At 38.4% G+C, this 16,576-nt stretch overlaps 1 protein-coding gene across 1 annotated transcript in view; it reads right to left on the reverse strand.

Moving 5' to 3' along the window:
* Positions 1–1,876: 1,876 nt before the first annotated feature.
* vegfc (vascular endothelial growth factor c) overlaps positions 1,877–16,576 on the reverse strand; it is a 53,643-nt gene continuing 38,943 nt past the window's right edge. Inside the window, exons 5-7 of the mRNA XM_067499181.1 lie at positions 12,513–12,655; positions 6,690–7,011; positions 1,877–2,541 (exon numbers count right to left, since the gene is read on the reverse strand). Coding sequence (XP_067355282.1) covers positions 2,433–2,541; positions 6,690–7,011; positions 12,513–12,655 — 574 coding nt within the window. The 3' untranslated portion in view covers positions 1,877–2,432. The remainder of the gene's footprint in view (positions 2,542–6,689; positions 7,012–12,512; positions 12,656–16,576) is intronic.

The following is a 16,576-nucleotide window of genomic DNA, read 5'->3' on the forward strand; positions in this document are numbered from 1 at the left end:
TCTATCAAACATTCAACATGCTGCCGTACCGGGTAACTGAACCCTTGGATTCAAACAAGACAGTTCTGTAGCTATGGACAGAGCTGTGAGGAATTCCATTAGCTCTCAGATATATACTCAGGATGTCTGCAGAAATTGGAAATTTTTCCAAATCCATTCTGGAATAGATTTCCTTCAGTGTTTACAGTGCATCCAGAAAGTGTTCAAATCACTTAACTTTTTCCACATTTTGTTATGTTTACAGCCTTATTTCAAAAGCGATCAAATTCTTTAATTTCCTCAAAATTCTACAGACAATACCCCATAAAGATGTGAAAGAAGTTTGTTTGAAATATTTGCTAATTTATCGAAAATAAATAACCAAAAACACATTTACATAAGTATTTACCTTCAGGCATTTCTTCAACTTGATTTGTAGTCGTGATTGGACATGATTTGCAAAGGCACACACCTGTTTATATAAGGTCCCACAGTTAACAGTGCATGCCAGAGTACAAACCACGCCATGACACTCAAGGAATTGACATAGACAGGATTGTATCAAGTCACAGATCTGGGGTAGGGTACAGAAAACTTTCTGCAGCATTGAAGGCCCCAATGAGCACAGTGGCCTTCATCATCTGTAAATGAAAGAAGTTTGGAACCACTAGGACTTTTCCTAGAGTGGGCTGGCCAGCCAAACTGAGTGGTTGAGAGAAAGGGGCCTTAGTCAGGGAGATGACCAAGAACCCGATGGTCACTTTGAAAGAGCTCCAGCATTTCTCTGTAGAAAATATCCTTCGAGACCAATCAGGCCTGTGTGATGAAGGGGCCCAGATATAAACCACTTCTCAGTAAAAGGCACATGAGGCACAAGTCCCACGTGAAGGACTCTCATGAAAGACAAAATTCTCTGGTATGTTCAAACAAAGATTCAACTCTTGAATGCGAAGTGTCATGTCTGGATGAAACCAAGCACCACTCACCACCGGGCCAATACTGTCCCTACAGTAAAGCATGGAGGTGGCAGCATGATGCTGTGGGGATGTTTTTTAGCAGTAGAAACTGGGAGACTAGTCAGGATCGGGGGAAAAATGAATGTAGCCATGTACAGAAACATCCTGGATGAAAAATTGTTCCAGAGCGCTCTGAACCTCAGACTGGGGCAACAGTTCATCTTTCAACAGGACAACGACCGAAAGCACACAGCCAAAATAACATAGGAGAAGCTACAGGACAACTCTGAGAATGTGTTTGAGTGGCACAGCCAGAGCTTAGACTTGAACCCAATTGAGCAATTCTGGAGAGATGTGAAAATGGCTGTGCACTGATGCTCCCCATTCCGCCTGATGGAGCTTGAGAGGTGCTGCAAAGTAAAATGGAAGAAACTGCCCAAAAACAGGTGTCATAAGGTTGTAGCATCATACTCAAAAACACTTGAGGCTGTAACTGGTGCTTGAGCACTGTGAATGCTTTCTGGGGGGGTTCAGTGTCTTGCCCAGAGATGCTTCAACATACAGACAGGACCAGGGATTGAACCTCTGACCCTATGGTCCGTGGACAACTGCCTTACTAACTGAGCTACAGTCACCCCTGTTTTCTGGATACACTGCACACCAGCACACCAAACTTCCCAAAGTGCACTTTCACATTTACACTACTGCAAAAATGTCTTGCAGGCCAATAAACTTAAGGTCGAATTGTTCAGAAATAAAGCTCAGTATGGCATAACTGCAAAACATCAAACCAGTCTGCAACTTAAATGATAAAATAGCATTTTATGACCAGATGATGCAGAAAATCACATGCAGTCCATTGTAACCTCAATTCTATTATCTTCTTCATCTTTAAATTATGAAAATACATATTTGAACTAAAACAAACCATAACACAAAATGCACCACAAGAAATTAGTTAACAAAGTAAATTAACAATGGTCCACATCCAGTATACTTTATTTTACACATATACTTTACATGATACAAAAATACTGATCACAGTGTATTTTCAAGGAAAAGATTGAAACTGCAATAAAGAGGTTGAAAAATAATATTTAATAAATTATATGATCAATATCTGCCATAGGAATACAGAGACATTATTAATACAACCCCTCCCAAACATTTAAAACAAACTGGACAATGTCTCAAAACAAATATTGAATGATGACTCTCTCTTTCAGTCCTTCTGTCTATTCCAAGGCTTCAATCATTCACTCTCCCGTTAGAACATCTTCATAGCCATGTCAGTGCATTTCCCAACTTCAAGTCTCCAGTTTCCCATATCTGCCACTCCAATCACTTAGGGCTCCCATTGTTCACATGTTTGCATATTTAGCTGCCATTACAGCTGATTGGGATACTTATAACCAGCAGGTCTACTGGGGACGGGTGATGAATTCTCCTTGGTAAGTTTTTTAAACTGCTCCTTAACTCCATCCTAATAAGTGGTGGTTAGTCCAGCCTTCTCCAGTGTGACGGTATGCAGCGACACACTTCCTCACTGAAAGAAAAACCTGGTTCACACCTTCGCCTCCTGACTTCACAAGGAGGCCTGACACAACTGCAATGAAAAAAACAAGACACAGGTTTAGGCATTGAAGGTAATAACATACTTACTCAAAGGGCAAACATTTTAGTCTGGCAGTTTTAGGTCCCTATGAATGAATTATGAATGATCCACTGCAATTAGGAGCAATCAACAAGAATTTTGTCACCTGAAAGTTATTTTTCTACACATATATGTGTATATAAAATGTATATATATGGTAAGTCATAAAAATGCTGATACATTCAAAATGTCAATATCAATAAGACAGACAGTGCATCATTTTTTGCTCCACTATTATTATACATTGTCATGTGTGGGTGAAATGGTTTAATTGCAACTGCCAGCTGCACCTTTTCTATGTGGAGGTTTCCCCCAAGTACACTAGTTTCCTCCCACAGTCCAAAGACATGCAGGTTTAGTTAATTGGTGTCTGTAAATTTCCTGTACGTGTTAACGTGAGTGTGAATGATTCTCTGTCTGTCTTTGCTTCTCCGTATTGGCCCTGAAATAGATTGGAGACCTGTCCAGGGTGGACCCCACCTCTAAGTCAGTGACAGCTGAAATAGGCTCCAGCCTCCCACAACCCTGAACAGGATAATGAGATACTGAATGAAGTGATAATGAATACACAGATAATGAACAGATGGATGGAGTGATGGTTGCGTTTACGCCCTCAAAGCATTTGGTTAAGGTTAGAGAAAGAATGCAATCAGTCTGAGAACTACTGAGATATTTTTCTCTAGTCCAAAGTGGTGAACAGACTAACTGACATTACATTTCCCAAAGCCAGGCTGCTAACTTAAAAAGCATTTCCGACAGTTCTTTCATTAGAACAAAGTTTCTTACCCTTTTTGGTGAGGGAAAAGGGGTAAGAAACATGGGACTTATCAAAATGTAAAGGAAGTTAGCTAGTAAAATAGTCTGGGAAGCATGAATCCTTGGGCCACCACCAGATGGGTTAATGAAAATTAAAGTTTTGATTCTGATTTTGAAGGTGACATTATGAGTTGTCAACTGAATTGTATTTGATTTAAACTGTGTCACTAATCACCACTACATTCTGCATTAGACACCTTTACACTTTTGCCTCGTGGGCTTTACAGTCTGTACAAAGTATGGGATCCTCTGTTCTTTGACCCATGAATTGGATAAGGAAAAACTCCAGACTAATCATTTCTTTTCTGCCTACTGGCATTATGGTAAAATGTGACTTTGAATAAGGATCAGGGTTTCAAATTCAGTCTGCTATGTCAGAGTCAATCAATCCTTTTGTGCTTAAACAACCGGAATGCTAAACATTTCCTGACCTTGAAATTCATTATGTCTAGAAGGACAAAGTGAATTTGTTCCTCTAGAAATCTTGTCGACCCCGTTTTGATTTACAGCTGCGTTACACTGTATCTATCTAAAGGCCCTCTAAATGTAAATGTCTTTAGGTTGGTCTTTTGATGTCTGGCACAGGAGGTAGAGCGGTCTACAATCCCCGGCTCACTTGTCAAAGTGTCCTTGAGCAAGACACTGAACCCCAACTTAGTTGCTCCCGGTGAGTGTTGGCCAGCTGCATAGCAGCTCCCCCATCGGTGTGTGAGTGTGTGTGTGATTGTGAGTGTGAACGGGTGAATAAGATCAGTGTAAAGTGCTTTGAGTGCCAATAGGTAGAAAACCGCTATATAAATGCAGAACATTTAGCAGGACGCATGCGCTAGTGCAGAGTGGGGTTATGTGGAACCGTCCATGCTATTGGCTTTTACTACCAGGATGTGTCATTATGTTAGTCTCCTGATCAGTGGAAACTATGAACTATAACTGCCCCCTACCACCACCAAAAACAGACATATTGGGACTGTTTTGTTCCACTTCGAGCACTGACAGCAACCAGTGCAAGAACACATATTATTATTTGCAATATCTTGTTATATAATGTGTTATTTAAAAAGTTTTTCTCCATTTGGTCAAAAACTAAAAATTCACTAACGCAACACACATTGCAGTTGCTTGAAAACCAAGGAATAACTTATCATACAGCAATATTGTGTTTAGTCACTAATTCTCTGATGTGACTCACCTTTTCCCAGGAACTTGCTTATTTAATCAGCACAGATTGTGGGGAAGGCCTATAATTGCTATTTTTTTTTTTTTCTGTTTTTTTTTCTGGTCACATCATGGATGAGAGAATATTTAGTCACAGTTACTTAAAAAGACCTATGAACTCACACAGAAGAGTTCAAACAGACACACCCGCTCTCTTTCAAACGCACACGCTAACACAAGTGCAAAATTCCAGACACTAGATTCCTACCACTATGTTACACTCATAAATCACCCTTGAACAAGGTCACAAGGGGTCACGACTGGACAGCATGGATGGATGTGTGTGTATTTGTGTGTGTGTGGGTTTTCTCGTGTGTGGGGAGAGGAAATGGTTAAGTGACAGCTAGGAGAAGTCATTAGCACACTGAGGTCTTGTATTACACACTAGGGCAATAACGACCAACTACTGCTGGACCTGTGCTGTCCTCTGGCTTCACACAGACACTAACATGTGAGTGTGTGTGTGTGTGTGCTTGTGCATCCAGGTGTGCATGTGATTGTGTGTATAGGGACTATGACACTGAAATAAAAGGTATAAAGAGGTCAGGATTAGTTTTACATGTTTGAAAGTGACAACCAAGACATCTAACTGAGGGTTTACAGCACCTTAGAAATAAGATCAGAAATTATTAACATGCAAAAAATGATTAGCTGTCCATTTTTTTAATTGCATATACAACCCCCATTCCACAAAAGTCGGGAAGATGTGTAAAAGTAAATAAAAACAAAATGCAAATCTCATCAACCCATTTCATAAACAACTTATCAGACATTTTCACATTTCATTTATTATTTGGTAAATATAAGCTCAGTTTGAATTTGATAGCACACCTCAAAAAAGTTGTAAGAGGAGAAACAAAAAGCTGGAAAAGTAATTGCCGCAAATCAAAATCAAACGAAGGCGTATTTGACAACTAATTAGGTTAATTGGCAACAGGTCAGTAACATGACTGTGTGTAATAGGAGCATTTCAGAGAGGCAGAGCCTGAAATAGTATAAAGGAAAATGTAAAACTGTTCTGTGGTCAGATGAATCAAAATTAGAAATTCTTTGTGAAATCATTTGGGAACCTTGACTGAAGAAGAGAGCAACCATCCAACTTGTAGTCCGCAGTCAGTTCCAGCTTGTTCCAGACCTTTCACCAACAAACAACAATCCAGCAACAAAGGCCCAGGACTGTTGAGCAGCTAGAATTCTGCATCAGACAAGAATGGGACAACATTCCTCTCCTGAACCTCCAGAATCTGGTCTCCTCACTTCCCAGACATTTACAGTTACATTACAGTTGTTAAAAGAAGCGAGGATGCTACACAATGGAAAACATCACACTCTTCCAACTTTTTTGAGATGTGCTGCTACCATCAAATTAATATTTTCCATAAAACGGTAAAATCTTTCAGTTTATGTTCTATTGTGAATAAAATGTGGGCTGATGAAATTTGCAAATCATTGCATTTTTTTCATCTATGTTTGACGCATCGTCCCAACTTTTTTTGGAATTGGGGTTGATATTTTAAATCCCTCTTCCAACTAGCAGTGCATGTTTGTCCCACTGTTTCTCTAAGAATGACCTGCTGTATTGACATATAAACTAAACCTAAAATTTGGAGATGATAACAACCTGCTGAACTATATTTACATGATGTGTCTGTTGGTAGTAAGCATATTAATGTATTTTAAGAGTGGCCTATGGCCTATTAAATGATCTTACAACTACCTGATCAGGTAGTCATCTGGATAGCAATGATATGATATCATCCACCAAATGAATCGGACCTAAAACAAAACCTTGTGACACATGTGCACATGTGGAGGCATGCTTACCAACTGAAACCAAAAAAAGTCCTATCAGAGAGGTCAGGAGGAATGACCCAGTGATACCGGACCACTGCCTAAGTCTGTCAGTGAACATACTGTGGTCCATAATGTGGGATTGTCCAACAGCTGAGCTTTCCCCTACATCAGCCAGCACTATCATCTTTACGTGCTGTGGGATTTCCTGCTTAAAAAATTATCATTTTTAATTAGTCAGCACTGGATGGAACTGAACACCCTGCATCACTCCTCACCTGCATGTAGCTTGATGGAACCGCCGTCCTTTTAGGAAGCACTTGTTTGGTGATTCGTTACATTCACAGGAACACTTTGTTTTATTGAGGGGCTGGTGTTTTGGACACGTCTTAACACATGCGCACTGACAGGCTTCTTTGTTGAAGATGTGGTTGAGTGGGCAGGAGGGAGCAGGCAAGGTGCAAACACACTGGCAGGTGTTACGGTCGACATGTTGGTTGGGGCCGCAGCCTTGGGTTTGTTCCCTGCGCCGACACACACACTGACAGGTTTCAACATCCAGCTCCTTATCTGGACCACACGCATCTGCAGAGAATATGTCTGTAGAGACAGAAAGAGAGGGACAGATGGAGGTGGAAAATGTTATTTAAAGGAGACTGCACAAGAAGTAGCTGGAAGGAAACTGTTTAGTGATATGCACAATCTGCACTTTTTACACCGTACTTATTTTGGAGTGTGCTCACAGTTTTTCACCCAGACACACTTGTTGCTTTCATTTCATTGATACAGACTGTTGCTTTGGTTGTCAGTGAACACAAACACATTGGAAACAGTAGAAACTGTGATGTAGCATTAGTGAAACTTCTTTGAGTAAACATGACATTGTACATACATTGCTAATACAAATATATCTGCTGGATTGATATGTGAGTTTCATTTTGTCGCATACAAGCCATATGCAGTATAGTATGTTAACTCACCCATGTGTCATAAAAAGACACGGTTGTCAAGTGAAAAGTGAAGGTTATGGTTTTAGTCATTTGCTTTTTTTTAATTTTAAAAAAGGAAAAACTGATATCTTTGTGACACACTGTTGACTATAATAAAAAATGTTACACAATGACATATAGTATAAGAGCTGTGTGCTTGACAACTGTCTGACAACACTGATAAAATATGAAATTGAGACATTCCTGAAATGGACCAGCAGTGTTCTCTCTTTCCTCAGAGATAACACATATGGTTCTCTTTCAATGCTGGCAAAACATCCTTCAGTTGAAAAACACAAGGAGAGATGGAGAGGGAGCAACAGAAGGTCTGGAAAATGGATGTTCAGACTGTTGTGTTTGTGTGCATATTTGTGTGTGTACAGATGATCAAACAGAGATAACTACTTCGTACTGAGGCATGTGCTCACACAGACTTTAACAAGTGTTATTAAACTGACGACAAAGTCTCCATTATACTTTGACTAAAACAATCCGCTTTGCATAACAGACAAAACGGTTTCATACAATAATATTAATCCATCTTACCACACTTCAACCTGTGGAGGACCCTAAATATCAAGTGTTTTTCTAAGCCTGGGACAGAGGCTGCAAATTATGTGGCCTGAATACACAGTATCGGTTGTTTAGCTGTGACAATGTGACGGTGTATTGTCCCGGAAATAAATAAAGTTAAACTCTCACAAAGATCCCAATGTAATAGATAGTTTAATACATGAGAATCTTACCGAGATAAATCACTCAGTATTAAGAAAACTGGCTTTTTAGTATTAGTAGTTAGTTAATACCGACTTGTCTTTAAATATTAAACATAATAATAATAATAACGCCAAAGCCTCCTCTATACAGTTTTTAGGTTTACAGTATGACTTGATGAGCCTGTGTCCTAGAAAGACACAACAATAGTCACTTCTAAAATAGCTAAATGATAGTCTGAAAACTCCAGCCAATGAAAAACACTGAGGCTGCTACATCTTTATATTTTTCTTTGGTTTATCCTATTATTTATAATTTTATGATTTAGTTTATTTTCTGTCTGCAAAAGCAATTATGTCTGTAGATGGAATGAATGTGTCTGCTGTTGTTTATCTAATCTGGACTCCTCATTGTTTACTAGGTCTGTCAGTTTATTCATGTATAATTTGCTAAACAATTTTTACCATCCACTTTAAAGAACTATTCTCACAATTATCACTTTTATAATTGATAATTGTGACCCGTTAGGGTCCCATATCAGTCAATGTCCGGATCTCAGTTTAGTAAAATTAGGAATTCAGGTGAAAAACACAAGTAATGGCAGAGAAGAAATATATTTATATATATAACAGCAGTCACATAGTCAGAGATTGGATAGGAATCAGATATAGGATCATACGCTGTACAAAAGTCGTCCAAATCAAATCTTAAAAAAAGAAAATAAAAATCAGTTTGTTTGTTCACACTTAACAAAAGGTTGGATTTGGGCCACTTCAATATGCAAATGTTAACATAGACTCACATTATGCTATTAAAGTATTCAAAAAATTCCAATACTGTATTTATTTAACTGAATCCTTTCACCACTAAAATGCCAGATATGCCAAAACTCTATGGAGAGAAAAGATTAAAAAGGCCTCTACTTATACAGGATCACTAAGGGCTGTGGTCACTGTGGGTTAGCTGACAGTTCTGTTTTCGACTCTGCCTGACAGCCATTGTTGGAGATGGTGCTCTGCAAACCCACATAGGCTACACACACCTTCTTTTTGGCTCTCACTACACCTTTGATTTTGAAAATACACGTTTCAACATTAGAAATAAATACCTTTGAATTGTCTACAGGAAAATGGTTCATACTGAACAGCCAACATATTGTTTCTGTAAAAACTCAGCGTTGCTGTAGTGTTTTTCAAATATTGGTTCTTAGCTTCATTTCTGGGCCTTGTTTCACTAAAACAGCTCTTTGTTGTCAAAAGAGGCACTAAGTTGACATTAAATGGGTTTTTGTTTCAGACTCTACTGTTGAACCCTCTATTGGAAAATGTGATGGGATGTCAGTCACTCTCCCTCTCTGTGGATTGTCTGAACTTTCTTCCAGGTCTGCGAGGTAAAAACAAAAAGTGACTCATGTCTTACAGTATATGCTTTGACAGAAACAGATAAATGCTAAACATCTTCTCCCATACAGTCGCAAGGAGAAACTGGTACAAACTATGTTTTTATTTCCTGACCATCTCCCACGATGTCCATTTTCTTTCTGGCAGAAACTGTAGTTGTGTGTGTAACATTACAAGGTCTTACACGTGTTTTTACAATGACATGACCATCCATCTTCATTTGTTCACCGAGTATGTAAAGGTTATTTTTAGCCTGTTCAGACGATTCAGCGCATGTTTTATGGAGCTCTGCCACACTAAATCATTTGTGTATCATATCCTAATATTAAGGTCTGTTCTATTGGCCATATTTTGCTTTTATGTTCTAATTTTTGAGGGTTCACTTTAGGTCCTCGATCCATCATGTAATTGATTCACTCTACGCACCAGAATTAATGAGGGAAGTATGTTTTGGAAGGAAGGAAAGGGTGTAGAGCTTGGAGGGGGTGCATTAACCTTTAATTTCCACATAATGATCCAAGTGTCAAGTGTCAAGTGTCAGCACAAGTTTATCTTTTTAGACCTTGATTAAATCTTAAAGGGCCACGTCACCAATTTTTTAACTCGCCTCCTAGGGTCCTGCTTTAAAGAGTACATACATATAAATAACCAAAAACTGCCTCCTTCTACTTTCCCTGTATTAAAATGTGCTTTTCAGTTGAGATTATGTAATTTGAAGGAGCAGATCAATCAGGACCACAACATCTGGGGGGAATTTTACAGATACAGTATTTTCATGCATGGAAGGTAGAAGGACCTTAACATCTTTTATATACATGCACTCGCTTGACCATAGTTGGAAATTTCTAAAGTTGCCCTTTAACTAAACATAGTTATGCAACCTTTTTAAGTGGCAGTCATGATATTTCATTTAACTTGGTGTGCTGCTTGTAATCTTTACTTAATTTAATTCAAAATCATATAGGTGGGATATGTGGTAGTAAATGTATTCATGTCTCCAGTGTGAAAAGTGAAAAATCTGCATTTGACCATTAGGTTTTTTTAGCATCTTGGTGCAAATAGATGTTCAGGACTAATGGTGAAATCCTCCTTTAGTGTCTGCAAAACAATTTAAACATCCATTCTTTTCGCACAATGTAATTAGCAGCTAATAGTTTTATATTTAACTTTATATTTGACATACAGTTCAGCACCCAAAACTGACTCCAGCTATGTTTAAAGGATTGAACTTGTTTTAGCCCTGTCATACTAACTGTGTCTGTTGGATGTGCTACTCTTAAGTCTGCACATTCTTCTGTTGCCCATTTGTTTACACACGGTCCAAAGTGTTATCATGGCCAAACACACACAGTGGGGCTCACAAACACACACACATACAGACTCAACAAACACATTGCAGTCATAAATACTCTCTGTGAATGCATGAACATTCTCCTGTCACAAACAGTCCACTAACACTGCATGTTTGTTTCAGTGGTTGGTATCTATGTGCCACAATAACACTTACTGAGGTCCACACAAGTAAACATTACATCGTAATCTTCCTTAATCCTATGTTACTATACGTTGTGACATATTAATGATTATATTGTTTATATTTATGTTTGTATTGTTTTAAACGAGAGGAGGGACATAACCACGCTGTCCCTCACCGCTGACTACGTCTGTGTGCATTCTAGTAGTAGCGTGACCGTATCCTGAGCTAAGCACAGTTTTTCGAAATCATCCACACTACTGGATACCAATCCAAATAGTTTGGAATGATCAACTAAACAAATTGAAAAATGCACTGGCACAGCTATTAATAACTACCAGACTTCTCCTCATGGCTGCAAAAGTTTGCTCAGTCTACTATTGCTGTCTAAAGGTGAATCTCATTTACTCCACCTTATCGATAAGCACTCCCTTTAAAAACTAGTTTACTTGAGTTTAAGTAGTATTTGTTTCAAATGCAATACTTTTTGTTTATATTCATCCTTATTTTACTGTATAGATAAATGATCCAAAGCACTAGAGAATTCCTCTGTTTAAAAGTTCAAAAACATATATTGTTGTATCATCTGCATACATGAGGGTTTTGCAAGGCATAGAACAAAAAGTAGCTCAAGGGTGAAAATATTTAGACAATAGTTGCATTTAGACTATCACAACGCTTGGTTAAGGTTAGAGAATGTTATTCTGGATGTATAAAGAGAAGCTGAGGAGATATTTTAGCATTGTTGTTGGGATTGGTGTCTTTAGATCGTTTCAGTCAATGCTTTTGTTTTTCAAAAACAAGAACTGACCGTGTCTGGAGGATGGAGTAGGGCAGTAAGATGTTCAGCTGACCAGTCAGCAGTCAGAAGCATGAGGCAGCTAGAAATGTGCCAAACTTATAAATCACTGGTCGCTTTTGTTTACCAGGTAAATTATTTAACTAATTCTCATTTATTTGTGTTAAAGTTCAATTTAAGTTTTTTCCTAAAAATCCACAGATTACTGGTTTGGGTTCATTTCTGTTGGACACCTGACAATTGACAGTCTACAGTTGACATTGAAGTTAAAAGCCGAATTTGATGAACCTTGATGTTTGCTTGTTTGCTAACATCGAATGAAATTTCAATTTTATTTTTTGAATATGTTTCATACTAGTTGTTTTATGAGTTAATAGTGTTATAGACCATCTATTTAATTTCCTTACAGACTCAGCTATTTGTTATTAAAAAAAAAGGTGTCAGTGCTGGGCCTCATGACTGTACATGTACTGTATAAAACTAGCTCCCTCATAAAATACATCTATTTAGGTTCCACAGTTGGTATAAAAGTAAAAACACACCTACATCACTACACACAGCTAAAACAGTTCTGGTTTTGTTGGCCATGGAATGAAGTTCCCCTGCTGTTCATCCCTATCAGTAGCTCTAATAGTTTTTCCTCTTTTCCTTTTTCTGTTTCCTCCACAGTGGAAAAATCATGATATAAGATAAACCTTTGTGTGTGCCAGTGTACAAATACGTACCAAGGTGCTGTTGGGAGGGCCTTGGAGGAGGTAGTGGTAGTAGAGGAGGACTGTGGTGCACATTGGTGGCCATGCTGACACACCGGCACAGCCTGCTGCTCCAAGTCTGACCAGGAGGACAAGTCCTATTGGCAATTGGGCACCTCCAACAAAGAAAAGAATAAAAGATTTTTTTAGAGAAATGAGGAAATAAAATGGCTTCCCGATAGTACTCAATGAAAAGCCACAGTTAGTTGGTTAGTTTCTACCTGCATTTTATTTTGCTTCTAATAACATAACGTGTTGAAGCTACATAAATGATCCTCAACTTGCAATCTGTCTGGTGAACACACTTCACTGCTGAATTGTTTCTAAGCATTTTTAGAGTCCTACTCCATCATCACTGTGGTTGAACTGTGGTTCCAAAGGATAGAAAAGCGTTCCACTTTTTCATTTTTCCAGTCGTAGCTTCATTACTGAAAATTATGCAGCAAAACCAGAAGAATCTTCACTACCACAATTTGAGTGCTGTGACTTCTTTTGTTGCAAAACGAAGATATGAAATCCCACGACTGAGTTTTGTATTTCTTTTATATAAACTGTGCTTCTTGGTGAAAAGGTAGCAACAATGAAGCAGGTGAGCAGGCTGAAAAAAACGCTAAATAATTACTTCTAATTAGCTCGTCATTGCAAGGATAAATAATAAGTTCCATCACAGCAGGGATGAAAAGCTCTACTGTGTGTTCAGTGAGATTTGAAACTTCTAAAGTCACCCTCAGATAGGTGTAGGAGAGTAATATCCCTCTGTGGCTACAGCAGCTCTCATTTTTAAGTTAAGACCACATGGCTGTTTTTGCTCTGATTTACTTTTATCATTTTCCATCTTTTTATCTGTGTTTTCAGTCTTTGTGTTGCCCCATTTCTTCCCTACTGACTTGGTCAACGTCATGGAAACTTTTTCCGAAACTCTGTAGTTTGCCATTGTTAAAGGTTCTAAAAGTCATGTATACTGTCATAAAGGTCTGTGTCCAGCAGTTGTGGAATGGCTGTAGCTTAGCTGGAAAAGCAATTGCTCAAACCTTCGGAGTCAGTGGTTCGATTCCTGGTCCCTGCTGTGTGTGTGTGTGTTGAAGTGACTTTGGACAGAATACTCAACCCTAAGTTCAACATTGTAAATCCCTTGGTTTTTTTTTAAAAGATGAGTTTATACTTGTCTTTTTTATAAGTCTGATTTCACACAGCCTTTCTGCTCAGGGGGTAGGTTTAGGTTTAGCATTGGTCCAGAACTCCTAAATGAAAGTATTGTTGTTTTAGTATTTACTGAAAAATCAAACAGGTAAGAATTAATGATTTGATAAAAAAAAAGATATAGAAATAAACTGGACATTCCAATCCGTACCTGTCATAAGCATCTCCTTATGGGTAATAAAAAAGTGGGTAAATTATGCACACACACACACACACACACACAAAGAAAAGACAAGCTGTGTCATGCTTCTGGTCACTCAAATCATTCTGCAGGAAACAGTTTGAGGAAATGAGTGGGCTGACAGTTAGCAGCTGTGTGTCATTGTGAATGCAACTTTCTCTCTTTTGAATCATAATGATTCAAAGATTCCTCAGATATTTATGATCCACTGAGACTCATTTTTTTAAAAGCATGTCAGCCTGTTAGAATTGTTTCTGTCCCAGTGATGGCAAAAACAGACACATGCTAAATAAACCTCTGTCATTTCTGTTATTGAAGCCACTTTTATGGAGGTGAAAGGACATGTAACCAGGGTCTATGTCCTGCAGGAGGCAGGATCAGCAGAATACACATCAGTATTTCAAACTAATGTATACACTCATTAGATGACTTAATAGTAATGATGACTCTGTTACTGGATATGTAAAAATATAACATGGCTTTGTGAAAAGCATGAAACCACAGTGTGTTCACTGCCTAGTCCAAGAGTCTTTAATTAGATTTCAGGGACTGTCCAAAAGTTACTGGGGTGGAGGCTGAAAGTTTTACAAACAATCAATGTCATCACCAACATTATTGAAATTTTCATTGGACTCTCGTCCACATCTGCATTTTTATGGCAAAATAATAAAAAAATGATGAAAATACAGCCACTCTCTAATTATTAAGACAAATGAAGAGCGAGAGACATCCGTCTGTGATGTGTCATCGATAAAATAAACCCAACAGGGTACATGTGGTTATTATAGTAAGGAAGTACATGTGTGCTGTTGTCAGTGATAGCATTTTATTTTAGTCGAATCTTTCTAAACTTAACCTTTACGTTTTTCTGCCTAACCCTAACCTTGGTAACCTTGGTAACCGTGTTTTTTAATGTAATGTAGTTTTTTGTGTATATACAGTTGTTCCTGTGGTGTCATAAGTTGACGCTCCTTGAGAGTCCAATACTGAAGCCAAAGTGCACCTGCAGCATCAATACTGGGCACAGTTGTTCTCAGGACGTCAAACAGTGGCGATCATGGAGCGTCCAATAGTAATGGTACCTTTCACCAACTCTGCCACAGCATGTTTGCACAAATTGAATCTTTCTTTAACTTTTTCCTGTGGTGTTGCTGGAGATTTGTCACACTTTTGTCACCAGCAGCTCCACTGGGTTTCTACTAACACTGACTGGTAGTTGTCACTGACAGTGTGAACAAACTTGTAAACCCAATAAACAGGATCAGGGCTTTTTCTGTAAAGAGAGGGTGAATTACTGCAAACCATTTCTAAATACAAACTTCAAACCTGAATGAAGATTAATGGATTCTTTTTAAATATAAGTGCCAAGCTAGATGGAAAATCTGAAGACAACTGGTTTTTCTTAGCTCTGACAGGACAAGGATTCAACACAATGACCTCACAGAATATGATCCATTGGTTCAGAGAAGTTAGCATTAGTGGAAGAAGTGGAACAGTTTCTGATTTTCTAATTTTTTTCTCACAGACTGCAGTAAAGTAAGCTGTCATAGATAACACAACCTACATATAACCCAACAATATTTATTGTCTATAATAATCTATTGCTGTTGGATAATTAATATCAACTCTACAATTATTAGAGGCACCGATTGTCCGTCTTACTGAAAACAAACTCCAGCCTGAGGCGGAATTACTCTGGAAACCAGATACCTTGTTTAGGTTTCTACAAGCAGCCAAGACAAATATACTGTATAAATGCACACACACACACACGTTCAGAGGACAAAATGTTTAAGAAAACCAGTGACTTAGACATAGAGACACACAGCAGGTGGACAAATTGTTGTGAAAGAGTCCACTGATAAGAACAGACACAGTGTGGTTTTAATTCAAGCTGCAGTGGCACGACATAACTGTACACACACATACAGGGTGATGGGGGGTGAAAGGGAGGAAAGTAAAAGGAAAATATAGAGTGGAAAAGACAAAGATGAAAAAAAAAACTAGCTGTTCTCTCACAACAACTAATGTGAAACATACGTGTCCTTCATGCTTACGTTTGTACACGTTCTTGCATGTTGGAAGATTTGTAGGTGTGGAAATCTCTACAATGCATTTGCCTTTCCCGTCATAATCTGACCCACTAGGTTCACCACCACTGCTTGGTGTGTGTGTGTGTGTGTGTGTGTGTGTAATGTCAAATTCCAGCACGTATCAACATTATTCTAACCTCACACGTGGTCCTAGTCTTTCTAACATACTAACATGAAATGGATTTTGTCACATCCACTAACAACAAGAAGACAGAAACATTGCACCTTAAAATACTCTGAGGAGAATCAAACTGTAGTTACTGCCCTCTCCAAAAGTATTGGAACAACATCAGTGTGGCCCTAGCTTCAAGGAGGCTGCGTTAAAAGCCTGGGAAAACATATCAGAAGAAGAAACAATTTCCTGAATTTAATTTACTTGTGCTGTGAGAATTTCGTTCCCTTAAAATTTGAGTCATCCGATACGAAAGGTGCCTTTTTCCACATTGTTTCACATATTAAGATGAAACTTGAATCAAATCAAAGCTGAAATTCGGAACTTTTTTAATATGATCTTAATAAAAATCTTTTAGACACAAATATTTTCATTGCGGTGGGACAGTGGT

The sequence above is a fragment of the Channa argus genome, chromosome 3 (genome assembly GCF_033026475.1).
Source record: "Channa argus isolate prfri chromosome 3, Channa argus male v1.0, whole genome shotgun sequence".
NCBI lineage: Eukaryota > Metazoa > Chordata > Actinopteri > Anabantiformes > Channidae > Channa > Channa argus.